This window comes from Sorex araneus, chromosome 2 (assembly GCF_027595985.1).
Source record: "Sorex araneus isolate mSorAra2 chromosome 2, mSorAra2.pri, whole genome shotgun sequence".
Taxonomy (NCBI): Eukaryota; Metazoa; Chordata; class Mammalia; order Eulipotyphla; family Soricidae; genus Sorex; species Sorex araneus.
Window position 1 is genome coordinate 152,523,905 of NC_073303.1, and position 22,525 is coordinate 152,546,429.

General features: G+C 38.1%; 1 protein-coding gene across 9 annotated transcripts in view; it reads right to left on the reverse strand.

Moving 5' to 3' along the window:
• The window catches only part of BBX (BBX high mobility group box domain containing), a 318,125-nt gene that overhangs the window by 30,604 nt on the left and 264,996 nt on the right, over positions 1 to 22,525 (reverse strand). For all 9 annotated transcript variants that reach the window (XM_004606732.2, XM_055126206.1, XM_055126205.1 and 6 more), the window contains 2 exons: positions 5,335 to 6,343; positions 3,540 to 3,678 (listed from right to left, as the gene is read on the reverse strand). In XM_004606732.2, the coding sequence (XP_004606789.2) occupies positions 3,540 to 3,678; positions 5,335 to 6,343 (1,148 nt within the window). The remainder of the gene's footprint in view (positions 1 to 3,539; positions 3,679 to 5,334; positions 6,344 to 22,525) is intronic.

Here is a 22,525-nt window from a genome sequence, read left to right on the forward strand (position 1 = left end):
TGAGTTCACATTGGCAAGCTTAATAGCAGTATCATATATAAGTAAGTTCCTGGTTTGGGGCTGTATGTAGTGGTGCTCAGTATGTATGTGTGTGCTTTGGCTCTTTGAGTCATCTCTCTGGCTGTTAATCTGTTGACTAGGACTTGTTTATAACACAATTACACACATAATGCACAACATTTTTTGTTCACATCTGGTGCTCAGGCTTACTCCTGGCTCCACAATTAGGGCTCATTTCTACTGAGGCTAAGGAGACTTTATAGCGTCTAGGGTTTAAAGCTGAGTTGACTGCATGCAAGGCAAGTATCTTGCCAACTGTACTATCTCTCTGTGCCACCTCCCACAACTTATTTTTAAATATTAGAAATATTCTGGAGAGTTAGAAAAGATGAGGATAGATCACTCAATGAGATAAATATTACCAGTTTTCAACTGAATCAGAGGCAATGCTGCATTAACAAAAACCCACAAATGACTGAAGAAAATGCTGCCAGCATAATTAGGACATTCTGTGCTGGTTTCAACTGTATCCATGGCCCCCAATACAGTAATGGTAGCATACCTCCTGGATTCTAGACTGCTGCTGGCTTTCACAGAATAAGACTTATGAACTAAGTTGCAAACCAAATAGATGGGAGAAGCTGCAGGAATATGCTTGGGAGGCCAATAGGCAAGGGAGCAGCTTTGAGCACCAATTTAGAAGCCACTGTGCCAGGCTAATCGATGGGCTGGACTTAAGATGTAACCACCTAAAACTGTTCTCAGTTTGGAAGGACTGTACAGAAGTTGGAGGGAACAAGATGACAATCAGAATGGTAAAAAGAAAATGGATATTACTACACTCTATCAAAGGAGCAGGAGAGTGTTCCTTTCTTAACAGTCTCTTGTTCTTGTTCACTTGAAGATTATTCACATTAAATAACTTTTATTATTTAATGTAATCACCTTATTATATAGTGAAAGTAACTATTTGAAAGCTATCTATTATTGGTAATTTTTTCATATATGGTGAATAACCAAAAAAAAAAACATAAAAATTCAAGATTTAACTGATGAAGACCCTTGAGCCTCCCCCAACCCACTCTCCACCCCTGGGTTTCATCTATGTTTTTTTGTGGAAAAGTATATAAAATCACAACTGCCAACAGTGAATGATTTTTTAGCTACAGTTTTTAGATAAACAGACAGCACATTTTCTACAATATAGAGGATTAAAATACTAATTTATAAATCTGAGATGACTGAGGGAACTGACATTTCTTATTACTCATACACTGTACTGTCCTGTTCTAAATAAACAAGGCCAACTCAGAGAGTCTCTGACTCTGACAGGTCAATTCTGACAGTGGGTGATGAATGAAAACCCCCAAATTCATAAAGCACCTACAGAAAAATCACATAAAATCACACAACTCTCGTGTTAGGGACAAAACTTTCAAAAGATTGTTTTCACTTTTCTTATTCTTCAGAGGAGATTCTTGAAAATATCTCTCACAATTTCAGAGACCTTCTAATCAAAGCATCAGAGAACTTTCAGTGGAGAAGCCTTAATGTCTGCCCAGTTCTCTGAGAACTTCGGATGGCCTGCAATGACCTCATTTTCTTGATGTGTAGTCATTAAGCACTATGAGTTCTAGAAGCTATTTTGCTTGTCCATAAATTGTGCATTTGTATCAATCAACAATGACAAATGTGGTTTTAACAATACTGTGTATAATGTGAGACAAACTAATATGAAGTTGAATTTTTAAAGTATTATTATAAGAGAAATATGTAAAAATATAAATATACATCTTGATATAAATAATACTGTAGACTTATTATAATGAGAAATAATTTCCATTTTTCACTTTATGATGACTAAGAGTCTTAGAATTAACTGGATTTTTGAGATCTATAATTCCCATGGAAAAATTTATTATTCCATAAACAAAAATTAAAATATTTATGAAAAAGCTGAATACATAATACATAAATCTGCACATATTTAAATACACATGAAATATGGAGTATATAAAATATTATTTTATTCAATGTGTTCTCTTCAAATTGGGCTGAGAAGACTCAGAGGTTTTCAAATGGCATAAGGAAATGTGCAGGTAATTCCCCCACCAAAATGAAGTACCAGATCTCTTAAAGTACTTTACATAAGAATAGTATTAAGAATTCTTGGTATCACACAAAAAGAAAATAATTCTGAATAACTATCTTGATGCAATGTTTGATATAATATTTGAGCACATAATTGGTAGCTGAATATTCTCTATGCCAAAAGACTCTTCAAATAATTTTTTTCTTAGAGCGATAAAAGTTTCAACAAAACAAGGTTAGAGGTAAAAAGAAATTATTTTCCTTAAGTTACATCTGTTACATTGCTTTATGGATATATATATGTATATATGTATATATACATACACACACCTTCAGAAATACTAAACAAAATATATATATATGTGAGATCAAATGTAAACACACTTATGTAACACTCAGAATAAACATCAGATATAAAAGCATGTCCTTGTGAATGCTTCGAGCATTTTGATAAGAGATTCAGCACTTTGGGACTAGATATACAGACTCCAAAATTCTGAGAACATGCCGAACATGCCTAAATTCAATGAGTTTGATCCCCTGCAATTCATGACCCCTGAGCACTGTCAGATGCCTAGGGACCATTAGCAGCCCTGGTGGCCCTTTCACACTGCTACCCCTGATCACCACACATGCTGCCTAGCTGGGCCACTGAACCCTCAGGGGCACAAGGCTGGGTCCAGCATTGATGGGAGTGATACGGGACCTCCTCCAGTGCCTCAAGGGTGTTCCCTATATGAAGAGATTCAGTGGGTAGGGATAGAGCTTAAAGGGATAGTCTGTATCCCAAGGTAAGGTGCAACAATAGCAGCAGCAACAAAAATAGAAGCAAACCAACCTTCATGTTGGTGAGGAAAAGTAGCTGCACACTTATTTATATCATCTGAGAACACTTTTGCAATTCTCATTTACCCAATTTGAAAAGAATACACTGAATAGAAATAAGTATTATTTTCATATTCTCTATATTTTATCATAAGCTTTTTTTAAGGTATGCAAAATTTTGCAATGTCATAGGACTGTGATATGATCAACCTAAATTTAACACAGGCCTAAGTATAACATTTACTTGTTCTGGGGTCATACCCATAATTGCTCACGCTTGCTGAGCTTGCTTGCGCTGGAAGGGCTTGGGGGAACTATCTATGGTGCTTATTTTCGAAACCCATATGTCAGCATGTAAGTCAACCATGTTATCCCTGAACTCTCTCTCTAGTCCCATAACCCATATTTTTATATGCTAATCGTGTAATGTGAATGGTGCTGTCATTCATACAACCATGTAAAAAACACAAATCATATGATATCCTTAATTCGTTTTTCTTCTGTGCTCAAAAAGATTATACTAAGTACCAGTGAATTAGAATTAGTGATTTATATTTAATCTTAAAAATTCTATTTATATTTGGGGTCTGGGCAATGTGCTGACTGTGCTCGCTGGTACATACCCAAGGAGAGAATCTTCCTTAGATTTCGTCTTCTTAAATTTCTTGCTCCCACTGGTCCCACTCTGATTATATGCCCAGCTTTCTTCATTCCAACACCCCTCATGATCAGAGGAGTTTCCTTTTCCTGAGCTTCGTTTGCCTAAGAAAATTCAAGAGATAGGGTGTGCTTAGTAAGTTGCGATGAGAAAGAAATCACCTGAGTTGCTTCAATTTGACTCCTCTGGTATCTCTTGCATGATGCTATCTATTTGCAAGTGATCTGCAACTACTTCAGAGTCCTCAAAATGCTTAATGAAAGGTAACCCAACAACAATCTGTATGGCAGGAGAGAGAGTCCAATGGGCTAAAGTCATGTTTTGCATGCAGAAGGCTTAGTCCCTGTGCCGCGTGGTTTTCAAAACACCACCAGGAGTGACCCTTGAGCAAAGAGCTGGGAGAAGCTCCACAGGACTGCGGAGCGTGGCCAAAAGGAAACCAAAACCAAATAAAAATAAATAACAAAGTCAATGCAGAAAAGTGACTTGCAATCTCTAAGATCTGTTGCCTTCTTGCAACAGGTATTTGATTCCAGAAATGACTAGCTTTTGAATTACCTTAGAGTATCAGTTGTAGGTGTGGGAGTCCTTTGTGAGCATTACTAATTCTAATTTCCTGAAGATTTACTGGAGTGGTATCTCTAGAGAGCTATGCACTCCCAAGGATGTTCATTCAGAAGTGTTTGACCTATTATTCACATACCTCTAGCTCAAAGTATTTCCCTAACAAGATTCAATATGTTCAAGGAGATAAAGTTATATTGAGTACTATGGATTAGGTATTATGTTAACTGGTTTCTGGACATGGTTTATATATTTACTTCAAATTAAGTTTTGATTCATGGAGAAAACTAAATTATTTCCTTCTGCAGTCTTATAGATTAAGATTCTGATAAATATGTATCTGCTTGATTCAGGAAACTCTTTTTTCATCAGTTTATAAGACTGACTAAAAGATCCAAGCATGCATTTCTGGTTCTGCAGAGCAAAAAAGTAAGCCCTTGTCAGTTAACAAAAAAAGGTTTAAATTACTTTCAACACTTAACTACCCACAAAATGAGTACAAAATCTCTGCAAAGTTGCTAGAAAACATGTAGCTAAAATGACAAATAATATGGACTACAAGTCACAAAGAACTATACAAATGTAAAATATGGTATCTTAAAACTTAGTCACTGTGTATTACAGATTTTTTTCATGGCTACGTTTCAGGCATACAATGTTCTAACACCAATCTCTTCACCTGTGTCTACTTCTCTCTACCAATGTCCCTAGTTTCCCTCTCACCTTACCCAGTAGTTTATCTCTATGACAGGTACTTTTTAAAAAAATTTAGGCACTGTGGTGTACAGTGCTGCTACTAATAGGGTTTCACGTATATCACTTGATCACCTTTAGCAGCATTTCTGTCTCCTCTCCCGAGTGATAACTCCCTTCTCCACTGTCAGTGTTCTCTTCCCTACCCTATCTAGCCCTTCACCCTCACCCCAGGGCAAGTGTCTTACTGATTGACAGCATATTGTTCTTTTACCTATCTGTTTTGGGGTTGCACCCAACAGTGCTCAGGGATTATTCCTGGCTCTGTGCTCAGGAGTGACTCCTGGTGGTGCTGGGGAACTATATGCAGTATTAGAGTTTCAAGATTCAAACCTGGGCCAGCCAGGTTCTACTGCATAGCAAGTTGTACTTTTTAATACAGACCTACAAAAGAAGTCCTGCTAGGCTTCCATATTCTTTTCAGATTTGCAGAAGTCACTTACCGCGGTCCACATTAGCTCGAAGAGAGGTGAGCATGCCCTCTGACACTAGGGTTTTATAAAGAGCACCTTTGCAAGACCTCTCGGATTTCCGGGAACCACAAGTCTCTATTTTCCTGTGACAGTCACTGTCTTCAGACTTGGCCTGTCCAGATAGGCTGGGTAGTAAAGATTCCTCCGTGGGTGTCATTGGTTCTGCTTTTATACTCTCTGGCACCTCACCAGGAATGTTCTTGCTGGTAGAAATATTAATGAAATCTGGAGGTCTTGACTCTTTGGTGGTGTCTGAGGATTTCTCCTTTGACATTTTCTTCTCTCTTGATTTTACTTTTTTCTTTGGTGGCTTGGCATCCAAAATGCTTCCCTTGCCACTAGAGGATGTGCGGACCTTCTTGCGAGGAGTCTCTCCAAGTTTTTCAATGCCCCAGTCTCCCTTTGCCACGGCTTCAATGGTGTATATGACACTCTCAATGTCAGACTCAGAAGATTGCCTTTTTTTGCAGGTCTTCTTGGGTGTGGACTTATCATTTCCATGTCGATCCACTTTACTTTTCTTCTTCTTCTTTTTTAGCTTTTCTGGTTTGTTTAATGCTGTGGGATCCTCGATGATCATAATTCCATGAGGATGGCACATGTGATCCTTTCTACTGGGCACATCACTTATTATTATCTTGCTACTGGCAGAGTAAGAAAAATCAGGAAAGTGACTACATTTTTGATCTTCTTCGAACTCTTCTTTCTTAATTTCTTTGAGATTTTCCATTTTAATAGGCATTAGATCATCCATGTGTAACTCCTCAAAATTTCTTACTTCCTTTGAATCTCTTACATTTTCTCTAGCCAATTTTTCAAATTCTGCTTCCTTCTGTAATCTGATTTCATCTGTTCTCTCCATTTTCATTTCTCTTTCTTCCCTTCCCTTCTCCAATTCTTTCATTCTTCCACTATCTGGGTCTTTTGCCTTTATTAGCTTTGATTCTTCCATTTTCACTCCTTCTGATGCCAGGCACATCTAAACAGTTTTAACAAAAATAAGAGAACAAAAAAATGCCCTTATTATTCTATAATTGAAATTAATTTAAACTTCTAAATTATTTCCATAAAAATCTAAATGCTAAAACATTAAATTAGCCCACTTCTGCCAATCTAATTCAAATGACTCAAATTAATAAAAGGATTTACATATTATGATAAATGCATTCAATTCTAAATAAGAACATACCAGAATTCTCTTCTTCCAGCCTCATCAAAAACTCTTCATGAAATTTGTATTTGATAAAATGGTGAGGTAAAAACAAGGGTTGGAGGGAGAAGGATGAGATTCAGAGTTAAAAGATCTGATTTTGAGTGTTAGTTTTGTTACTTGCTAACTTTGTACCGAAGATGAGTCATTTCACTCCTCAATCTTCTGTCATCTTTGTAAAATGAAGATGGTAAGAATAGTGAATAGTTGTCAAAGAGGACTCTGTGAGTTCTAAGTGAGATGATGGTTTATGGAAGTTCTTAGTAAATCACTTTAAAACTGTTCAGATGTTTGCTTTTTTTTTTTTTTTTTTTTAGTAAATGAGGAAAATAGGAACAATTACCATCTACCCACTTTAAATTAGAAATGAGAAGATGAATCATTGCACAATTACAGACGGCTTTGGTTAGTTAACAAAACATTATAGGTCCGTTCATACATGCTGACAGGTTACTAAAAACCCAAATAAACAAAAAACCCACTAGTGTGTGTGTTTAAACTTATCTTATAACAAAGTTTAGGCTGATTTTGTTTTCAATTCTGACCAGATGGACTACGGAACTATGCGATTTTTTTCAAGTCTTAATTTACCTCATTTAAAGTGACTGATACGCTTTTACTATCAGAATCTTCATTCATTTACATAAGTGCTAGGGGAATTAATTGCAAGTGTAAGATAGATATTCTGTATCATTTTCTAAAAAGTTCTGAATACCAAAACACATCTGGCAGCAATTTGGTTAAGTTTTTTAATTCTCAGAATTAAGACATTAAAGAAGAAATTTGCTGTCTTCCCTTCCAGCTCTCAGGTGATAGCTAAACATCAATCTGAAGCTGTTTTGTAGAAGGGGAAATTATAGTTTATTGTAAAATTCATTTCCGATACCTGGGATTTTATTTAGATGCTCACTGCATGGTTCCAAGTAGAAGACACAGAGTTTGGGGCTAGGGGAGGTGCCAGTAAGAATCAGGTCTAGCTCCTGAATTCAAAATCTCATGCAGCATTGCCTTCGGAGCTCTGCCAGGCTGGCCCTGGCGGTCTCTGCACTGCAGTGCCCAGGCCAATCCTACGGCCCTAGCATCAAACCATTTGGCTTTTCTGCCCAAGTACCTCAGGAAGTAAGTGGCCCCTGATCAATAAGGTCCCAACTCTATCTTTGAGGAGGCTTTAGCAGGAGGCTGACAAAGCTGATCAGGCAAAGGGCAGCGCAGGACTTCTTAACACTAACTCTATGTAACACTATTTTCACTAGCAGCTTAAGAGAGGGAAAAAGAATACTGGGACTTGCCCAGCCCCCAAATCAAGAACATGAATAAGAAATAAATTCATTAAAAAAATAATTTCATCAAATGGCAAGTTGTCAGAGATCATTAACATCTATAAAATTCATTTTTAAATGGATAATACATTGAATTAAGCATCAGATGCTTTCACCTCACTTTCCCCCTTAGTACTTTCAATGAATCTCATATCTATGTGAATTATGTTATGATTAGTAAGTCTGAGAAGAAACTGAAAAAAGAGTGCTGGGGAGCGGGGAGCAGGCAGACAGAGTATTTAAAATAAAATGAGCAAGACAAGAGCACCCAGACTTTGACTTTGACAGGGAAAATCTGAAAAATTATAGATTCATAACAGATATATCTTTTTTAGGAAAGCCTCTGAGTTAACTTTTAAACCTCATCAAGTTCTTATGAGGACTGAGAACTTCTCTTTATTAAATCCAACCAGAAATAAGATCAAAGCTAAATGTTATCTTATGTTAATTTTCAACCTTCATACATTTAATCTTCATACATGCTTTACTCTAATGGGAGAATTTGCTATTTTTCTATCAATTTTGAAGTAATTTTTATCTTCCTTTCTCTAATATCTTAAACTATCCCATGTGGGAAGAGAAAATATAATGAGAGAGTATGTAAATCTGAGAAGAAGGCCAGAAAGACATCCTCAAGGTAAATTCTATGTTTTTTCAGTCACTATCAATCTGGTGGCCTTTAATAAGTCATTTCAAAGACCTTTTACCATATAGGCATTGGGTTTTATGGTGGTATGCCAACAGTTTGTATTTGCACAGGTTCATCTTAGCAAACTTAATAATCTTTGCAAACTCTATTCTCTGCTTCAATATATTGCAAGATGATTTTCCTCATCACCCTTGTTAGGATTCTACAGCTAGGAATGAAATGGAACAAATCAGACATTCACTCAGGGGACATAATCTGGGAAATAGCATAATATTTCTTGTGAAGGAAATTACACTGAGTACAAGTCATGCTTTATTTCCTTATTTCAGACTCTTTAAAGTTTTTCACAAATAGAGTATGTTAATCCTAAATTGTGTGTGTATGGGGGGGTATACTCAATTATATTGCTGGAAATAAAATTTTAACTAAAGTAAGTAACCTCAAGCCTCAAGCTACAAATCGCAAATCTCACCAATCAAAAACTAAAGTAAATACAAGTCAGGTGCTCAGTTGGGTATCAATTTTGAGATTATCTAATTTATGTGATCTGAAGAGAAACCAGAGCTAATATTATCTAATTTAATCTTCTTTTAATATAGGAATTCATCTTATTAATACATTTTTGAGAGTTAGCACCTCAAAGACAGTAAGCATATTACTCTATTACAGGTAGTTTATATTAAAAAATTTAAAGTACTGAGCAAAACTTTTCATCTTGTCAGTCTCAACTGTTCTGAAAAGCACAAATATTAATCTACTTTCTCTCATGTGACAGATTTTCAAGTCCTGGAGGACAGACTATGTTCGCATCATGAGCTTAACGCCACAGGTCATAGAAAGTTTTTTACTTTTCAAAAGCTGGATCTCTCTTATATAGCTAGATGTACTACGATGGCCTGGAGAAAAAGAAGCTTTATTGAAATACCTGGCTTTCTCATCAAGCACCATAACTTGTCCAAACCCACACAGTGAGCTATGTACTTGAGACTTGAATCTGTACAAGGAAGAATTCTCTTCTGTGTCATAAGGCAAAAGGGAACATATGTGAGTTGTATGTAATATATTAGTTTTACAAGGGCTAAAGAGCACAGATGCTTCAATTTATAAGCTAACCTTCCTGTAATACTCCAGAGAAGTGGCATATTTGTCACTTAAGGCACTATTTGCCTTCTAATGAGTTACAAAAATAATGCCCTCCTTTATTTTTGTACAAACAAATCCTTGTTCTGGTTTACACTGATGTTGTGATTAATAAAAAACCCTGAGTTGGCTTTCTAATTAAATTTTTTTGTTAGTTTTCACTGGCTTTAGTTGGGTCTTTTTTTCCTTCCCAATTTTTATGTTGGCACCATAATTTACAACACTGTTAATAGAATTTCCAAGGTACAATGCTTCAAAACTCCACACCTACCACTGTGTCTATGTTCCTCTACCAATATCTTGAGGTTCCCTCCCATGCCACCACCCCACTTACTTGGCAAAGTATTTTCCCCGGTGAATTATTATACTTTAGGTCACATATTCACAATAGCGTTAAAACACTTAAGTTTTTGATGACCACAGTTACATTATATCATCACTACCAAAGTGCCCAAGATCCCTAACCAATGTCCTTATGTTCTGATGTTACTACCTCCACCTTATCACTCACACCCCCATAGCACTATCTGCCCCGCCCTGCCCCCGCACGTGCGCGCGCACACACACACACACACACACACACACACACACCCCACACTTCACCAGTCTTGGCATTCTCAGCTCTGCAATTCAAGGCAAAGGGCTTGTCATCCTTTGAAACCTTCTTCCTCATCTCTCTACCCAGATTAGTAAACTCATCTGGTATTTGTCTATAAGCCTGGATTTCTTTGTTTACTGAGTATGCCAAAAAAGTTGGTTTCTCTAATTCTGTATTATTAAAATGTATTTTCCCCTTATTATTGGTCGACCCGGGTTTGATTCCTCTGCCCCACTTGGAGAGCCCGGCAAACTCCCATGATAGAGACATTACTGGTGCCCACTGGAGCAAATTGATGAACAATGGGATGACAGTGCTACAGTGCTATTTTCCCCCTACCTGATACAAGATTCTGTTGTGAAGTTTATTCCTTCAAAGTTAGAATTAGGAGCAGAGAGACAGCAGAGTGGGTATGGCACTTGTCTTATGTGAGGCCAGCCCAGGCTGGGTTCCTAGTACCATATGCAGTCCCTTGAGCCCACCCAGAGTGTCCCCTGAGCACAGAGTCAACAATAAACCCTGAACATTACTGGGTTTGGCCCCCAAACAAAACAAACCAAACAAAAAATGAAATTAAGTTATTGTTTAGCCTTGTACTGTTGCCATATTCAATAAAGTTGTTTCTATGTCTTGGTACAAATCTTTGTAATAGTGTAAGGACACTGTCAAGGCCTAGAGTCTTCTGGCCAACTTCTATGGTCCTTTCATCAGGTTAATACAAACATTAATAAACTTCACCAATCTACGGTTTTTATAATCCAGTCAGAATCTACTACCACTCCGCCCCATATTTTTACACAAGGACATTGAAGATGTAAAAATTCTTGCTGAAATCTGGATATAGCATACTAACAGCACTCTCTTAGTCTGTTTTATAACTGCTTGAGCGGGCACCAGTAACATCTCTCATTGAGAGACTTGTTGTTACTGTTTTTGCCATATCCAATACGCATGGGTAGCTTGCCCGGCTCTGCTGTGCAGGCTCGATACTCTCGGTAGCTTGCCGGGCTCTCCGAGAGGGGCGGAGGAATCGAACACGGGTTGGCCGAGTGAAAGGCGAAAGCCCAACCGTGGTGCTATCGCTCCAGTCCTTTATAACTGTACTAAATAGAAAATGATGCAGTATACTAATTTGGCAAAAACTAAGCAATGTAAAGCATATCTAGCAGAGAATTTCATCAGGGCACACACTGTTCGCACAGATCACAAAAATTTTTTAAACATCCCCAAAAAGAGGTGGTGAGACAAACTAGGACAGCTGCTTTTGCTTTACCTCTCTTCACCTCTCCCTGTAAATTCTGGCCTCTGTTCTTTCCCTCATCCAACCTCCCACCAGTGTCTCCTACTGAGGAGCCCAAATGGAAATCAGAGGAGCCCAGAAATAGGCCTTTTGTAGCCACCTGGGTTGTAAATCATCAAGCAGAGCCAACAGACTCCAGGACACCACGCATGGAGATGTCTTTTATTTTAAAGAGACGTTAATGATTTACTGTTTTCATCTTTTTCTGAATTCAAATATTGTATTATTAGAAATAATTTTCAACAGCTTCTAGGAGTTAACAGTCTGTATTTTCATGCAATAAACAAAAAGTGGAAACAGCTATGGGAGATAGACTCTTAGAAAATGCGATCACTCTTGTGAATAAATTCTACTTTGACAGGCAGTTTCAAAAAGACAAGATTTAGAATCAGACTGTTTAGGACTGAAGTCTGGCTCTGCCACTAAGCTAACTTACTTTAAACACTTTTGTGCCTCAGTTTCCTGTTATATATAAAATGTTGATGATTAATGATATTTGCCTTAAATTTGCTGTGAGGCTCAAAAAGTAGTGACTGTACAGTACTTAAAACAGTGCCCCGTGCAGAGCCAGAATAATACATTATGACAACTATCTCAGTGGAGCCTTATGCCACATAGAATGTTAGCTATTAGCAGTAGTAGTAGTAATATTTATATTGGTATCATTACTTGTACATGTCATGGCCTTAGTAAATTAAATAGTTTGCCCTAATTTTTCATTCCAAGGTTGAATGATTATAGTTGAGGGGAAGAAAGAAACATATAATAAAATTGGATTCAGGAAGATTTTCCAAGAAGCAATACTTATTAAAATAGAATTAAGCTACTTTTAAGTTCTGCTTTTGTGTATAAGCATAACTACTTAAAAATATTTTGCATAAGAAAGTGCACATAAAACACATTTACATACCTACACAGACATACACAGAGCAGAGTAGGCACAGAACATAAATCAGCATAAACTTAAGTATATCATAGGCTGCACTGAATTAATGTCTGTTATTAGTTAGTCAAGCTGCCCTTAATAGACAGTTGGGTGCTAATTAGGCCTAAAACAGAACATGCCTCAGTAAATTATAATTCATCCTTCTATTATTAAATTGCACAATAATCTTTAAAAATATGAATGAAAAATTATCTGCTGGGTACCTTCTGGATGGAAGTCCCAAGGCAGTACTCAAATTAAACATGCTAATGTTTTTAATCAAATGCATGGCATAAATACTTGATGTTTGTCTATTCCCTCAGATACTACTCTATTTTTCACAGCTGTAACTCTGGGGTTACAAAATGTATCCTGTTTACCTTTGTATTCTCCAAGAATGTGCTAGTACCTACCACTTTTCAAAGAGAAGGCATTCAACAGACAATTGTGTTGAACTGAATGGTTCACTAGCGTTGAGGTAACTGATGAGTTGGAACACGGATTCATACTAAGGAAGAATTTGTGAAACTATAGAAAACAATGCTAATTGTGATCATGCTACTGCCTGGCCTGGACCACTGCCTGGACCACACTGCCCTTAGGTACATTACTCAAGAGCATCACTAAAAACTTATCATTAATATCTTAATTTTACCCCCACAAGTGAAACCTCACTGAGTTTTCTCACTATTGAGTGTAGTCAGAATGACTTGAGAATGATGTACTGGAAGGCATGCCACCTGCTCCCCAAAAGAAGTATAAAAACCCACTCTGCTGAAACTGGGATCCTAAGAATGAACATGCTGGAAAGACAGATGAAAAACTTTCCCCTTCAAAATGATTAAAAGGGGACACTAACAGGGTGAGATAAAATGGTCAGTAATGGTTTTCTATGTTCTGCTTTCTCGGAGGCTGCCATTTTCAGTCCAGTGCAACCACACCTTAGGGTCAGCATTTGTTATTGGGGGCTCACTTTAGAGTGATAATAAATCTTGGCTGAAGCAAGCTTTTATCTATTAGAATAAAAGACATTTAAAATGTATTTCTTTCTACACATGTTTAGATAGTGATTCATTTTTGAAGTGCATCCAGCTTTAAAAGATTTACTGAAATGACCAGTAAAAAATAGTTCTTCAGGGGCACTAGATGAAAGTATTATCACAGAAACAGATACTCTAACTGGTACAAAGAAATGGGTAAGTAGTTCCAAAAGGTATCATTTTATCTCAATCTTAATTATACTTTGCTTTTCATTGTCTATTACAAAAGAGCAGGCTAGCTTAAAAACAAGGCAGTGTGAAAACAGACCCATTGACACTATCAGGAAGTTTCAATTTCGAAAGCTGGTTTTTAGCATAAAACAAATGCTTTCCAGCCAAGGTATGTTTACAATCATTTGTAGTGGCTTATTATCTGCCAAAAGAGTGTAGACATAACCCCAGGAAGGCATTTAGCAGTGTTTTCCAAGATGTGCATGTCTCCCACAATTAAATAAAACTAGAATGTTTTTGCCATAAAATCATGCTGGCTGATGGTTTCAGAGAATACAGAATAGTGTTGCTTCTAAGAAAATTCAATTTTCTTTATTATAAAAGATAACTAGTCATAGAACATGGACTAAGCATCCCTTGACAATAACATCTGGGTCTACTGAACAGTATTCTATTTGAGTTGTTCAATCAGACCAGGTAAAATGCTGTTTTAAATGTTTCTTGTTACTCTCTACTAATTCAAAAATTATACCGTTTCTGAAGATTGAGTGAAGTGTAGGTAGGGTATCCTTTATTTTATCTACTGAAGTTGCACCCCCCTCCCCACCCCCACCCCTGCCCCAAAGTCATTAGAAACATTCCTGTAAATTCCTCCAAAAATAAGTAGCTGTGGTTAGGAATGAGATGACAAGTTTTAGAATGGGAACTTTCCAAAAATGACTTGCAACTGATAGAAAAAAAAAAAACATAGCACACCACTTTCACATAAAAGCCCTCTCCCCCTGAGATATAAGAATTAGATGAATATATATGATAACAGTATAGGAGAAATTGAGACAGCAACTGTAGGACAAACTGTAGCCCCTTGCCATCAGGGGGCTACAACAGGAAGAAATACTTCATACTGATTAATACATGGGAACATCACAGAAAACTGTCACCCCTCAAACAAGTGCCACCTGCACTGGGGAGTGGTGGGAAATGCTCATGTGGTTGGAGCATTTCCTTCTCTTTTCAATACAGCAAAAATTTTCTTTGATTTTATCAAAATTAAATTTTCCTTAAGATGAGCCATAATTTTTTATGATTAAAATTTTGCAGGCATTAGGGACTGGAGTTACAGCACAGCGGGTAGGGCATTTGCCTTGCATGTCGTCGACCCGGGTTCGATTCCCAGCATCCCATGTGGCCCCCTGAACACTGCCAGGAGTAATTCCTGAGTGCAGAGCCAGGAGTGACCTCTGTGCATCGCAGGGTGTGACCCAAAAAGCAAAAGAAAAAATTTTTTTGCAAGCATTAGAAGAAATGTTTACCAATATGTTTGACTTTAATTATAAGAAGTTCCTGTCAGGTAGAATTTAAGAAAAACCAACTTGTCGAGACCTCTGAAAATTTTTGTTCTGTTTTAATAAATAGAGTTGTTTACTTTCTAACTCTCTTGGGTACACCACACACACACACACACATACACATACATGCACAGACACACTCATATATATGTACATATAAAATTACATATATATAATGATTACATGGGAAAATTCACACCTTTTATTCAACTATGTGTCAAATACATAACTGATTTTTATAAATTCATAAACACAGAAGAAAGGTACTCAACAGGCCAAACTAAGCAATTCTGTGGGAACCAGTTTTCCACCTTCTGTGCTCAGAGGAAAAGAAATCTCTCTTTCCAAACTCTACTCTCTTCCAGATTCTTGGTACTCGATTTCCTCAGCCATCTACCCTACCCTAACCCTGCTCCCTGGCTGCCAGCATCTTCATTTCTTCCACTTGTAGGATTTTTTCATTTGCTTGCAAACACCCTCCTGAAGTAGTGCTCCAAGGTTAGGGCCAAACTTGTGGAAGTCATCCTTCTCCCACATTCTCCATCCAGTTCAGAGCTGGAATCATCTCCCACTCCTTTTTGCTTTGCCTCACATCATGTTAAGCATCAAATCCAATAGAGTTCCCTGCAAACTCCCTGCTGTCTGTTTATGCCTCCCGTTTCCACAGACAGCTCCTATAATCCTGGTTCTTTTCTCCTCACACCTGGATGCCCAGAGGTTTTATCCTCTTATTCAATGCACAACTGCCAAGTGACTCTCTCTTGTACTCCTGCGAGTACCCTGTACTCAAGTACTCCTTTTATCACTGCAACCACTGCCCAACTCTTCAATCACTCCCAATTATTTTCATGTACAAATATCTTTTGTGCTTTACAATAAACACCCTTTCACCTTCCATTTTTTACTTAAAACTACACTCCACCAATTTCCAATCTTCATCATGTACTCCTGACTACTATCTATCTAAATCACTTTTGCCTGTCTTCATCCATTTGGTTCATTTCCCTCATGTCTCTATCAATGCTTACGTCAAATTACCACTGTAATTTGTGGCTCCATGGATCGGTAGGAGGGAGGGAGGAAGGCAAGTCTAAGTGTAATGTTTTGAGGGCTACTGGCCTTCATCAGAGCTCAGTAGCAAGAGGAGAAGACACTGGCACTGACATAGCAAATGCCTCTCCAAGGGGAAAGCGAATTATCATTGATCAGTTAATCTTGCTGTTTGTTTTGGGGCCACACCAGTGCTTGATCAGTGCTTAGGGCTTACTCCTGGCTCCGTGCTCAGGTTCACTACTGGCAATACTTAGGGTAGGAGATGTGATATTGGGGATTGAAACTGGGGTCAGCAGGATGCAAGGTAAGCACCATAACCCCTACACTCTCTGTATCTGACCAATTATTCTTATGAAAAAAAGACTATTAAGTCCAATTCCTCTAAATTTTGTTTTTCAGCCACACCTGGTGGTGGAGGCTTACTCCTGGCTCTATGCTCAGGGATTGCTCACTCCTGGAGGGCTCAGGGGACCATGTGCAGTGATGGGGATCCAACATAGCTTACTATGTGCAAGCCAAGTGCCCTAGGTACTGTAATATCGTCTGGCCCTGTTCTAAATTTTAAACAAATAGAAAGAAGTCTGCATTTATTTGAAATTTTAAAAAAATCTTAAATTTCATCACCAAATATTTATAACATTTCTGGAAGGTAAGTGCCAGCCAGGAATCAAACCGAGGGCTTCACACATGCAAGGCAAGTGCTCTACAACCCTAGACCCTTTGCCAATAATGGAAATGTGAAATATAACACAGATCAGTTAACTGCAGGTTCAGCAAAGCAACTCTGCAAGTCCGATGAGGTTCAGAGGCTTCTGCTTTGAATCTCTTCCTTCCTGAACTACAACATATTCCCAAACCATCTTCATGCTCACTCCTATGTTTTGAGTCACCAGAACACTCCTGCTAATTAATTTCCTTTTCTTGGCTTCACACTTTCACTTGGTATATCACTAATCACACAAGAGAAGCGTTGCCATTTGGCTGCATGATTCCAGGTGAAACCACTGCAATTTTCTTTCCTATCCATGAACTTTTTCTGTCTTAGTCTTTACAAGTAGAGAACAAGCCCCTGAAGGTCAGGAGTCATTCCCTATACCTCTGATTGTCTTTAAGCAAAGATTCACAAAGAGGTACCGAATTTCTTAAAAGTATAACACATATCTCAGCATTCAAAATTACAGGTCCTTTTAAAAAGAAAATATCCACTCTACTTCTTTGACAGCAGTCATAAACAATCTGTCATATTATTCAACTATACACTTACATGTTGCAGTAGCTTGTCTTCCATAGACCATCCTATAACATGCAATCTCCTATAGCAAGAAACTTGTATAACTTTCATATTCATCTAAAACAAGGCAACAGACTAGCTCAGTGTTTAAAACCCCAAGCTCTAACACTTCTTGACAATATGAACCTTAACCTGGTCACAAAACCAATCTGGAACTTTGGTTTTTTGGGCTAAACAGGAATAGTAATAGTACCTAATTCTGAGGCTGGTTACAAGAATAACATTACATATAAAATGTTAAAAAATGCATAGCCTGTATAGATAATAACTGTCAATCATCATGTTAGGTTAGATAATCAACGTTTATTTGTAGATAGACTTTCTTAAAACTTGTAACTTATTTCTACCCTTAATTTAATTTTGGGGCACTTAGGATTGCATCATATACTCAGGGCTAACTCCTGAGTCCACACAGGGAATCACTCCTAGTTGTGCTTGGGGACCATACGTGTTGCTTGAGATTGAGGTGGGGTCAGCCATGTACAAAGGCAAGCACCTTAATCCTGCACTATCTCTCAGGACCAAAATATACAAAGTGTTTTTCAATAACAGACTTTTTTTATTTTATTGTATTTTATTTTTTTTTTAATTTTTATTTTTTTTTTATTTATTTTTTTTTATTTATTTTTTTTTATTGTGGAAAGTTACAAAGTTACAAAGTTTTCAGGTTTAAATCTCAGTTATAGAATGCTCGAATACCCATCCCTTCACCAGTGCTCATATTCCACCACCAAGAATCCCAGTATAGCTCCACCCCGCCCCCTCACACCCCAAACACCCCCACGCCCCTAGCCCCCCCACCCTAAGCCCCCCCCCGCCTGTGTAACTAATAAATTTCACTTTACTTTCACTTTGATTGCATACAATATTTCAACAAAACTCACTATTATTGTTTGGAGAGTCTCTCCCCTAAAGTCAGACCTGCTGAAAAGGAAGCATTAGGTAATTTGTTTTCCATTGCTGAGGATGAAGAAGTGTGAGGTCGAGTGACCACACTTAGCGGCCTCTCAGTTTTGGGTTTCTGTAATTTAGTATTTTAGTAACTAAGTCCAGAGAGATATCTGCCAGAAGTTGTATCGTTGCCAACTTGTACTTCTCAGTTACATTATATTCCACATATGAGTGCAATCTTTCTATGCCTGTCTCTTTCTTTCTGACTCATTTCACTCAACATGATACTTTCCATGTTGATCCACTTGTATGCAAATTTCATGACTTCATGTTTCCTGACAGCTACATAGTATTCCATTGTGTAAATATACCAGAGTTTCTTTAGCCAATCATCTGTTTTCGGGCACTCTGGTTTTTTCCATATTGTGGCTATTGTGAACAGAGCGGCAATGAACATGGAAATGCAGATGTCATCTCTACTATACCTTTTTGCCTCTCCGGGATATATTCCCAGGAGTGGTATTGCTGGGTCAAATGGGAGCTCAATTTCTAACTTTTTGAGAATCGTCCATATTGTTTTCCAAAAGGGCTGAACCAGTCGGCATTCCCACCAGCAGTGAAGGAGAGTCCCTTTCTCCCCACATCCACGCCAACACCGGTTGCTTTTGTTTTTGGGGATGTGGGCCAGTCTCTGTGGTGTGAGATGATATCTCATTGTTGTTTTGATCTGCATTTCCCTGACGATTAGTGATGTTGAACATTTTCTCATGTGCCTCTTAGCCATTCGGATTTCTTCTTTGGAAAAGTTTCTGTTCATTTCATCACCCCATTTTTTGATCGGGTTGGCAGTTTTCTTCTTGTGGAGTTCAACCAGTGCATTGTATATCCTTGTTATCAACCCTTTATCGAATGGGTACTGCATAAATATCCTTTCCCATTCTGTAGACTGTCTTTGTATTTTGGTCACTGTTTCTTTTGAGTTGCAGAAGCTCCTTAGTTTGAGATAGTCCCATTTATTTATCTTTGTTTTCACTTGCTTGGCCAGTGGCGTGTCAGCTTTGAAGATACCTTTGGCTTCAATGTCGTGGAGGGTTTTGCCGACCTTATCTTCAATGTACCTTAGGGATTCTGGTCTGATGTTGAGGTCTTTAATCCAGTTTGATCTGATTTTTGTACATGGTGATAGATGGAGGTCTAAGCCCATTTTTTTGCATGTAGCCGCCCAGTTTTGCCAGCACAATTTGTTAAACATGCTTTCCTTGCTCCACTTCACATTTCTTGCTCCCTTATCAAAGATTAGATGATCATATATTTGGGGGTGTATGTCAGAGTATTCAACCCTGTTCCATTGGTCTGCCGCTCTGCCTTTGTTCCAGTACCATGCTGTTTTAATGACTACCGCTTTGTAGTAGAGTTGGAAGTTGGGGAGGTTGATTCCTCCCATTTTCTTTTTCCCAAGGATTGCTTTAGCTATTCGTGGGGGCTTATTGTTCCATATGAATTTCAGGAGCGCTTGCTCCATTTCTTTGAAGAATGTCAAGGGTATCCCTATAGGGATCGCATTGAATTTGTACAATGCTTTGGGGAGAATTGCCATTTTGACAATATTAATTCTTCCAATCCATGAGCAGGGGATGTCTTTCCATTTCCTCGTGTCCTCTTTTATTTCCTGAAGTAGTGTTTTATAGTTTTCATTATACAAGTCCTTTACCTCCTTTGTTAAGCTGATTCCGAGGTATTTGATTTTTTGAGGCGCAATTGTGAATGGGATTGCTTTTCTCAGGTCACTTTCTTCTCTCTCATTATTTGCATATAGGAAAGCCATGGACTTTTGGGTATTGATTCTATAGCCTGCAACTTTACTGTACGAGTCTATTGTTTCTAGGAGTTTCTTGGTAGAGGTTTTAGGGTTCTCTAAGTATAGTATCATATCATCTGCGAATAGTGAGAGCTTGATTTCTTCCTTTCCTACCTGAATGCCCTTAATATCTTTTTCTTGCCTAATCGCTATTGCAAGTACTTCCAGTACTATATTGAACAGAAGTGGAGAGAGTGGGCATCCTTGTCTCGTCCCTGTTCTCAGAGGGAAGGCTCTTAGTTTTTCCCCATTGAGGACAATGCTTGCCATAGGCTTGTGATAAATGGCTTTGACTATATTGAGGAAGGTCCCTTCTATACCTATTTTGGCTAGTGTTTTCATCATAAACGGATGCTGGATCTTGTCAAATGCTTTCTCTGCATCTATTGATATGATTATATGATTTTTATCTTTTCTTTTGTTGATATGGTGGATTATGTTGATTGATTTCCGGATGTTAAACCATCCTTGCATCCCCGGGATGAATCCCACTTGGTCGTGGTGTATGATCTTTTTGATAAGTTGTTGAATTCTATTTGCTAATATTTTGTTGAGAATTTTTGCATCTGTGTTCATCAGGGATATTGGCCTGTAGTTTTCTTTTTTTGTGGTGTCTTTGTTTGCTTTTGGTATTAGGGAGATATGAGCCTCATAGAAACTGTTAGGGAGGGTTTCTGTTTCTTCAATTTCCTGGAAGAGCTTGAGAAGGACTGGCAAAAGGTCCTCTTTAAATGTTTGGAAGAACTCACTAGTGAATCCGTCTGGACCTGGGCTTTTGTTTTTGGGGAGACTTTTGATTACCATTTCAATTTCCTTGATGTTAATTGGACTATTCAGGTACTCCAGGTCTTCTTGGTTCAGCCTTGGGAGATTATAGGAGTCGAGGAATTTATCCATTTCTTCTAGATTCTCTTGTTTCGTGGCATAGAGATTTTCAAAGTAGTCTCTGATGATCTTTTGAATTTCATTGGTTTCTGTCGTGATGTCCCCCTTTTCATTTCTGATTCGGCTTATAAGGGTTCTCTCTCTCTCTTTCTTTGTGAGTCTTGCTAGTGGTTTATCAATCTTGTTTATTTTCTCGAAGAACCAGCTCTTGGTTTCATTGATCTTCCGGATTGTCTTTTGGGTTTCCATGTCATTAATTTCTGCTCTAAGTTTTATTATCTCTTTCCTTCTGCCTGGTTTTGGCTCCTTTTGTTGGTCCTTTTCTAAGGTCTTGAGCTGTGAAGTCAAGTTATTTATGTGGGCCCTTTCTTCCTTCCTGAGATATGCTTGCAGAGCTATAAATTTTCCCCTTAAAACGGCTTTAGCTGCGTCCCACAGGTTCTGGTAGCTCGTGTCTTCATTCTCATTTGTTTCTAGGTACCTTTTGATTTCTTCCTTGATTTCCTTCCTGACCCACTCATTGTTCAATATCGAGCTATTTAATTTCCAGGTGTTTGATTTGGTTTTCTGCATCTGTCCACAGTTAAGTTTTATCTTCAGTGCATCATGGTCTGAAAAGATAGCTGGTACAATGTCTATCTTGTTGATTCTGTTGAGGTATGTTGTGTGGCCCAGCGCATGGTCTATTCTGGAAAATGTTCCATGTGCACTGGAAAAGAATGTGTATTCCTTTTTTTGGGGATATAAAGCCCTGTATAGATCTATTAGCCCTCTCTCTTCTATTTCTTCCTTCAAAGCCAGTATTTCATTGGTGAGTTTTAATCTTCTAGATCTGTCCAGAGGAGACAGTGCGGTGTTGAAGTCTCCAACTACTATTGTGTTGCTCGAGATGTCCTTCTCGAGGTCTCTTAGCAGCTGTTGTAGGTATTTAGCTGGTCCCTCATTGGGTGCGTAGACATTCAGGAGTGTGATTTCTTCCTGATGTACACATCCCTTGATTAATAAAAAGTGGCCTTCACTATCCCTTCTAATCTTTTTCAACCTGAAGTCTATGTTGTCCGATACTAGTAAAGCCACTCCGGCTTTCTTGAGGGAGTTGTTTGCTTGCAGGATTGTTTTCCATCCTTTGACTTTGAGTCTGTGTTTGTTCTGGCTATTCAGATGTGTTTCTTGCAGGCAACAGAAGGTTGGGTTGAGTCTCTGAATCCATTTTGCCAGTCTGTGTCTCTTAATTGGTGAATTCAGACCATTGACATTAAGGGAGATTATTGTTATGGGATTTTGTGCCGTCTTTGTGCAAGGGTTTGTTGTGCTTGTAGAGGTTGTTCTTGTCTTACAATAGCCCCTTTAGTGCTTCTTTTAGGTTTGGTTTTGAGTCTATGAAGTTCCTGAGCTGTTGTTTATCCCCAAAGTAGTGTATGATTCCTTCTAGTTTGAATGAGAGTTTAGCCGGATAAAGTATTCTTGGTGAAGCGTTGATTT